Genomic DNA, 7,821 nt, shown 5'->3' with positions numbered 1-7,821 from the left:
GGACTATCATAAGCAATTTTTGGAATTTCTTTCTCTTCTCCAAAAATATGGACTATCAATTGCAATATCAATAATTTCTATCCCTTCCCAAAAAACGTGAACTATCATATGCAATTTTGGAAATTTCTTTCCCTTCTCCAAAAACGTGAACTATCATATGCAAGTTTCAAGAATTCCTTTCTCTTATCCAAAAACTTACACTATCTTGTGGAATTTATGGAATTTCTTTCTCTTCTCCAAAAATATGGACTATCATATTCAATTTTTTGACTTTCTTTCTCTTTTTAAAAAACGTGGACTATCATATGCAATTTTTAGAAGTTACTATCCCATCTCCGAAAACTTGGACTATCATATACAATTTTTGGAATTTCTTTCCCTTCTCCATAAATGTGGACTATCATATGCAAGTTTCAAGAATTCTTTTCCCTTCTCCAAAAAGGTGGACTATCATATGTAATTTATGGAATTTCTTTCTCTTCTCCAAAAACATGGACTATCATATTCAATTTTTGGAATTTCTTTCTCTTTTCAAAAAACGTGGACTATCATATGCAATTTTTAGAAGTTATTATCCCTTCTCCAAAAACAGGGACTATCATATGCAATTTTTCAATTTCATTCCCTTCTCTATAAACGTGGACTATCATATGCAAGTTTCTAGAATTGCTTTCCCTTCTCCAAAAACGTGGACTATCATATGTAATTTATGGAATTTCTATCCCTTCTCCAAAAACATGGACTATCATATGCAATTTTGGGAATTTCTTTCCCTTCTCCAAAAACATGGACTATCATATGCAATTTCCGGACTTTCTATCCCTTCTCTTAAAACGTGACCTATCATATGCAATTTTTGGAATTTCTTTCCCTTCTCCATAAACGTGGACTATCATATGCAAGTTTCAAAAATTCCTTTCTCTTCTCCAATAACCTAGACTATCATATGTTATTTACGAAATTTCTTTCTCTTCTCCAAAATCGTGGACTATCATATTCAATTTTTGGAATTTCTATATCTTCTCCAAAAATATGGAATATCATATACAATTTCAGGAATTTCTATCCCTTCTCCGAAAATTTGGACTATCATATGCAATTTTTGGAATTTCTTTCCCTTCTTCATAAACGTGAACTATCACATGCAAGTTTCAAGAGTTCCTTTCCCTTCACCAAAAACCTGGACTATCATATGTAATTTATTGAATTACATACTTTTCTCCGAAAACATGGACTATCATGTGCAATTTTTGGAATTTCTTTCCCTTCTCCATAAACAAGGCCTATCATATACAAGTTTCAAGAATTTCTTTCCTTCTCCAAAAACGTGGACTATCATATGTAAGTTATGGAATTTCTTTCTCTTATCCAACAACGTGGACTATCATATGCAATTTTTGGAATTTCTTTCTCTTCTCCAAAAACATGGACAATCATATGCAATTTCAGGAATTTTTATCCCTTCTTCAAAAATGTGGACTATCATATGCAATTTTTGGGATTTCTTTTCCTTCTCCATAAACGTGGACTATCATATGCGAGTTTTAAGAATTCCTTTCTCTTTTCAAAAAACGTAGACTATCATATGTAATTTATGGAATTTCTTTCTCTTCTCCAGTGTTGGATGTATAAGAGAAAGAACCCATTTACCTAAAATCTTAAGGTTTTGGGTGAAGATGTGACATCTCCCTCTCTCGTAGTCCTGGATCATTGATCCTGATTGTGCTCATATCTTTCTCGGACTCCCCAAAAGTGGGATCATAGTCGTTGTTCGGCTTTGTGGGAGAGCGGAAGCTGGATCCTGTTATAGGATGTGCGAGACTCGCACTTGTGAGAGAGAATGTTGGATGCAAGTGTGAATGATTAAAGTCCCACATTGTTTATGAATGGGTGGAATGTTGGATTTATAAAAGAAAAAACTCATTTACATAACTCCTTAAGGTTTTTGGTGGAGATGTGATGTCTCCCCTCTTGTAGTCCTGGAGCATTGATTCTGTTGGTGCTCATTGCCTATGAATGAGTGAAAGGTTGGATTTATAAAATAGATGACACATTTACCTAAGCTTCTTCGGCTCAACCCTCAATTTTGTTGAGACACGTAACGAGTGAGGAAGACAGGAACAGGTTCGCTAATGCTATGGTGGGTGAGATTCTGATCGCGGGTTCGGCGCATAGAATCCAAACCATGATGGATGCTGTTGGTTTTCACGCTATTAAGGTGTCGGTGTTAGGGCCGAATCTTTGCTTGCTCGAGGAAACGGAACAAGGGGCTTTGGGGATTCTGTTAGAGGAAGGTGTATCAAACTGGAAGTGTTGGTTTTCTGCAATCAGGAAGTGGACTCCTGATGTTGTTGACTCGGAGAGGACAATTAAGATTAGGGTGTTTGGTATACCGTGTTTTGCGTGGAACAATGATTTTCTTATGTCGTTGGCGAATTCTTTGGGAACGTTTATCTGTTTGGACAGTAGGACGTGTGAAGGGAGTTATTTTGAGTTTGCTAGGATCTCACTGAAAGTGAAATTTGATTTTGCTTCTCAATAATCAGTGTTGATAGATATTGACGGTGTCCCTTTTACTCTGCTGGTTTTGGAAGAACTGGAGTGTCATTCTTTTCCCTCCGTCTCCATTGCTTCTTCTAATTCTAATTCTGAATCTTGGTCGTCGGATTTCGTCGATTCGGAGGAGGCTTGGTCTGATGACTCAAAAGGCAACAGGGAGGATAATGTGAAGGTTTCTGATTCTGACCCTATAGAGGAATTTTCGTCTAGACATTCCTTGGCTGGCAGTAATATCAGTTGTTCCGCATCAGGGCAATCTGATTCGGTCGTTAAAAACTCTGTGTTAGAACCTTGCTCCCCTTTAGATAGTGTTCAGCCCGAACTGGGAAGATATGATAGGGCTCTGATTGCTGCGAAATCGAAGGATTTATCTTTGGTGTCTGATGGTAATGCTCTGTCTGGCACTGTTCCGTTGGAACGGGAGATTGCTCAATCAGCAGCGATGTCGGATGCTGGTTTTTTTCAGGGACGGGTTTGTTCAGTGGCTGGTGGAGGAAGTCTCGTGGGTGCTGGTCAGGACAAGGTGTCAACTCACAAGCGGTTAGCAGTGAGCAGCACAGGCCATGTTGGAAATTCTTTCTTATTGGACAATTGTGGTAACAGGGAGGTTAATTCAGTTTTGAAATCTAAAACGATCAAATTGAAGAGAATTTCTGAGCTGGGTTCTGTCAAATTTTTGGCAGCTACAAATAAATTCAGGAAGATTAAAAGGAAAGGGACTCTGCAACAATGTTCTTGTTCTGATTTACTGGCAGTAAGTAGTGGTAAAACTGAAATGTGTTATTGGGATCATGCTGAAAATTCAGTTATTTCAAGGAACAACAAAAAGCAACGGGAGTTAGTGGAAGATGAAAGGGGAGGTAAATTGAAGGAGTCAATTATTGCTTTGGGTGTTATAGGTAGGGAGGAAGCTAATTCTAAAGTTGTCCCGACAACGGTTGGAGGGGAGGAGAAAACAAGCCGGTTTTTATGATTATTGGCACGTTTAATATAAGGGGGGAGCAAATGCTCTTAAAAGAAGAAGAATTAGTTCTCTAATTAAAAAAGGTGGGGCGGATGTTTTCTTGATTCAAGAAACGAAGATTGCTAACATGCATGAGTTTTGTGCTCTTAGTTTTTGGAGCAACACGAATATTGGTTTCTCTTTCTCTAACTCCCTCGGCTTATCAGGGGGGCTAATAACGCTTTGGAAAAACGAGGCATTGGAGGTTATTCACAGTTTCAAGGGGGAAGGATATCTCGGAATAAAAGTGATATGGAAGAGTTTTATTTACTACATTGTGAACGTTTATTCGTCGTGTATTTTATCTAAGAAGAAGGAGTTGTGGAGTAAGTTGTTAGAGTTGAAAGAGACTTTCACGGATGGCGAATGGATTATAGGAGGGGATTTCAACGCCGTCAAACATCGTGGCGAGAGGAAAGGGAGAACGTTATATGATAACAATAGTGGTATGAGGCTTTTCGCCGAGTTTGTGGAGAAGAGTGATTTGATAGACATTCCTTGCAAAGGTAAGAAGTTCTCGTGGTATAGTGGAGATGGTAGGTCCATGAGTCGCATTGATAGATTTCTTCTTTCGGAAGTGATTGTTGATAGATGGAAGGTTATTGGCCAAAAAATTGAAGATAGAGATTTATCGGATCATTGCCCCGTTTGGCTCGTGATGGACAACCGTGATTGGGGGCCGAAGCCTTTTAGGTTCAATAATGAATGGTTCTCTTTTGATTCTTTTATTCCTTTTGTGGAAAAATCTTGGAATGAGATTAAAGTTGAAGGAAGAGGGGACTTCATTTTGAAATAAAAACTCCGACACTTGAAAGATTGTTTGAGGTGGTGGAACAAGAATGTTTTCGGGAAGATAGATTTGATGATGGAGGAGGATATGAGAGAGATTAATTTAGGGGATGAAAGGTTGGAACAAGATTCTTTTGATTCTTATTCCGATGTTGTTTTAGATAGGAAGAAGGCTTCTAGTAGGTTTTGGTTGAATTTGAGGATAAAAGAAAATATGTTAGCTCAAAAAACCAAATTGAGGTGGTTGAAAGAGGGGGATCGTAATAGTTCTTTTTTCCACAAGGCTATGAAGGAGAGAAGAAGACTTAATCACATTGGCCCTTTATCTTCTTCGGGATTGTTGTTGGATTCGGTGTGTGAGGTAAAGGAGGAGATTCGTAGTCATTTTTCCAATAAATTTGCGGAAGGGGAGCGGTTAAGGTCGTTTTTGGGAGGCATCAATTTCAACAAAATTAATAGCGAAGACGTGAAGGAACTCGAGAAACCTTTTCTTGAGGAGGAAATTAAAGAAGCGATTTGGAATTGCGGTGATTCGAAGAGTCCGGGCCCGGATGGATTCTCCTTTTTGTTCATCAAAAAGTGTTGGAATATTGTCAAAGAAGATTTTGTGCGGTTTTTTAATTGTTTTCACTCCGGCGAGGCTTTATCGAAAGCGGTCATTTCCTCTTTCTTGGTGTTAATCCCGAAGTCTCCTAATCCGGTTTCCTTGAATGACTATAGACCTATTTGTTTAGTAGGTTGTATGTACAAAGCCATTGCGAAGCTCTTGGCCGGAAGATTAAAAAGGGTGTTGAACTCCATTGTCTCTCCTTGTCAAACCGCGTTTGTTCTGGGCCGGCAACTTCTTGACGGCGTGCTAGTGGCAAATGAGGTGGTTGATTATGCTAAAAAAGAAAAGAGGAATTGTCTTCTCATTAAGGTGGATTTTGAAAAGGCCTATGACAAGGTAAATTGGAATTTTTTAAGATCTATGTTAATTGAGATGGGTTTTGAATCGAAGTGGGTTAGATGGATGGACCTTTTGATCTTTCATAGTAATATGTCTGTGTTGGTTAATGGTAGTCCAACCGATGAATTTGTGGTAGAGAAAGGCTTGAGGCAAGGTGATCCTCTTTCACCTTTTCTTTTTGTGTTAGTTACGGAAGCTTTGTCGGGGTTGGTTAGGAAGTCTATGGAACTAGGGGAATATAGTGGTTTCAAGGTAAATGGAAGATGTGTGGTGGATATTCTTCAATTTGCGGACGACACTTTGTTGGTTGGGGAAGGAAATTGGAAACACGTGTGGGCTATTAAGGCGGTTTTGAAGGCTTTTGAAGAGGTGTCGGGTCTTGGTATAAATTACCACAAGAGCAAATTGATTGGAATTAATACTAATCCTTATTTTTTGGAAGCGGCGGCGCATGTTCTCTCATGTAGGAGGGAAGACAATTCTTTCAAATTTCTTGGCATTAATATTGGTGCTAATCCTAGGAAGTCTTCCTCTTGGGATCCTCTCCTTGCTAAAATGAGGAAACGTTTATCGGGATGGAAAAATCGCTTCTTGGACATTGGAGGTAGGTTGACTCTCTTAAAATCTATTCTTTGTTCTTTATCTATTTTCACCATGTCTTTTTACAAGATGCCGAAGAAAGTGGCCAAGGAGTTTTCGCAACTTCAAGGTAACTTTTTGTGGGGTGGTGTGGAGGAAAAAAAAAGATTCATTGGGTTAGTTGGAAGAAGGTTTGCCTTCCTAAAGAATTGGGAGGTTTGGGTATTAAGAACGTGATGGACTTTAATCTTGCGCTTCTTAATAAATGGAGATGGAGAATTCTTAAAGGTGATAATAATGTGTGGTACGACGTGCTAAGAGCCCGTTATGGAGACATTTCGACGACGGTATTTTGTGGGGATTCTAAGGCGCATTCATCTTTATCCAAATCTTTGTGGTGGAAGGACTTAATCAACATTGGCATGGCGACTAATAGAGATCCAATGGCGAATCATTGCAAATTCGAGATTGGCAACGGTTTTTCTATTCCTTTTTGGGAAGGTAGATGGACGGAAGGCAATATTCTAAGTCATGAGTATCCGGACCTTTATTTATTGTCTTGTTTCAAGAAGGTTTCGGTGGGAGCGATGGGAGGGTGGCACAATGGAGTATGGGGTTGGGGTGATTTTGGTATTAAATCTAGCTTTTTGACTACCGACATTCGTCTTTCTTTGAACTCCCTTCGTTCCTCTCTTCCGTTGATGGCTTTTGGTTCGGATAAGGGAGACAAAGTTGGTTGGTTAGGGACTAAAGGAGGTGAGTTTTCGGTAACTTCTTGTTACATTTTTTATGCTTCCTTTCGTACTCCGTTTGGTCCGTGTAATAAAAATGAAGAGTTGGTGGCCAAAATTTGGAAGTTGGCGGTTCCTTTTAAAATAAAGATTTTTGGGTGGAGACTTTTTGTTAATCGATTACCGACTAAAGATCTTTTGAAGATTAGAGGTATTCCTATTCCTTTAAACTCTTTATGTTGCTCTTTTTGTGAGGCGGAATTAGAAAGTAGAAATCACTCCTTCTTTAATTGTAAAGTGGTGGATTTAATTTGGAACGATATTGTGATTTGGGTCGGTAAACCGGTTGGTAAGGAGGAGGATTGTTTAGCTAATTTTTTGGATTGGTATAGTTTTTGTAAAGTTAACAAAGTTAGGGAAAGCAAGTGGGGCCTTATTTGGATGGCAACCACGTGGTCGATTTGGTTAACTCGGAATGGTATGTGTTTCCGGAATGACGGTTGGAATGTTGATAATACGGTGTGGAATGTAAAGTTGCTCGCTTGGAAGTGGTCCTTTTTGGGAGAAAATTCTAATTCCAATTATAGTTTTTACGAATTTGTAAAGGATCCTCTTTTGTTCCTATCGTAGCTAGAATTGGTTGGTATTTTCTCTTTGTTTGGGAGGACTTGTCCGCTTTTGTGTAAACAGGATTGGAGAACCCTTTGTTCTTCCTTTTATTGATTCTTGATTACTCAAAAAAAAAAACCTATCACCTTGATGTTTCGAGTAGAGATTTGACGTCTTTCCCTCTTGTAATCCTGAGGCATTGATCCCGTTGGTGCTCCCGCCTTCCCCCAAATTCCCCAACATTTTTATCCCCAAATATTTATGTTTATATTATTGATACATTGAATTGTGGCCAAGTCTCTCGATTCGTTTTTAAAATATATTTTGTTAGAGTTAAGCACTTTAGGTGTGGATGCATGCAAGATTACCTACTTAGTGAGATGTCCCTATTTTCATCTTTTATTTCACTTAATTTTTTTTCTTTATAAGAGAAATATGATATTCCTATATATAATGGTCAAGAGGTCAAAACCAGCCGTATATGATTATTAACTACTTATTAAATGTAATAAATTATGTATTAAAACAGTAATCATTCATCTTGTGTGTCAAAGTAGTACTACTAAGATTTAAAATAAGATGAGAAACGAAACCGACTATGT

At 38.4% G+C, this 7,821-nt stretch overlaps 2 protein-coding genes across 2 annotated transcripts; both read left to right on the top strand.

Annotated features, from left to right (window-relative positions):
* The first annotated feature begins 3,650 nt into the window (after window positions 1–3,650).
* LOC131629938 (uncharacterized) lies at window positions 3,651–4,358 on the top strand. The gene has a single exon (XM_058900743.1). The coding sequence runs from the start codon at window positions 3,651–3,653 to the stop codon at window positions 4,356–4,358; it is 708 nt and encodes a 235-aa protein (XP_058756726.1).
* A 1,757-nt stretch (window positions 4,359–6,115) lies between these two features.
* On the top strand, window positions 6,116–7,240 carry LOC131629936 (uncharacterized). Its single transcript, XM_058900742.1, has one exon. The coding sequence runs from the start codon at window positions 6,116–6,118 to the stop codon at window positions 7,238–7,240; it is 1,125 nt and encodes a 374-aa protein (XP_058756725.1).
* Window positions 7,241–7,821: the final 581 nt, after the last annotated feature.

The sequence above is a fragment of the Vicia villosa genome, unplaced genomic scaffold (assembly GCF_029867415.1).
Source record: "Vicia villosa cultivar HV-30 ecotype Madison, WI unplaced genomic scaffold, Vvil1.0 ctg.000622F_1_1, whole genome shotgun sequence".
NCBI lineage: Eukaryota > Viridiplantae > Streptophyta > Magnoliopsida > Fabales > Fabaceae > Vicia > Vicia villosa.
Note: the sequence above shows the minus strand (reverse complement) of the source record. Positions and strands in the feature narration are given on the sequence as shown.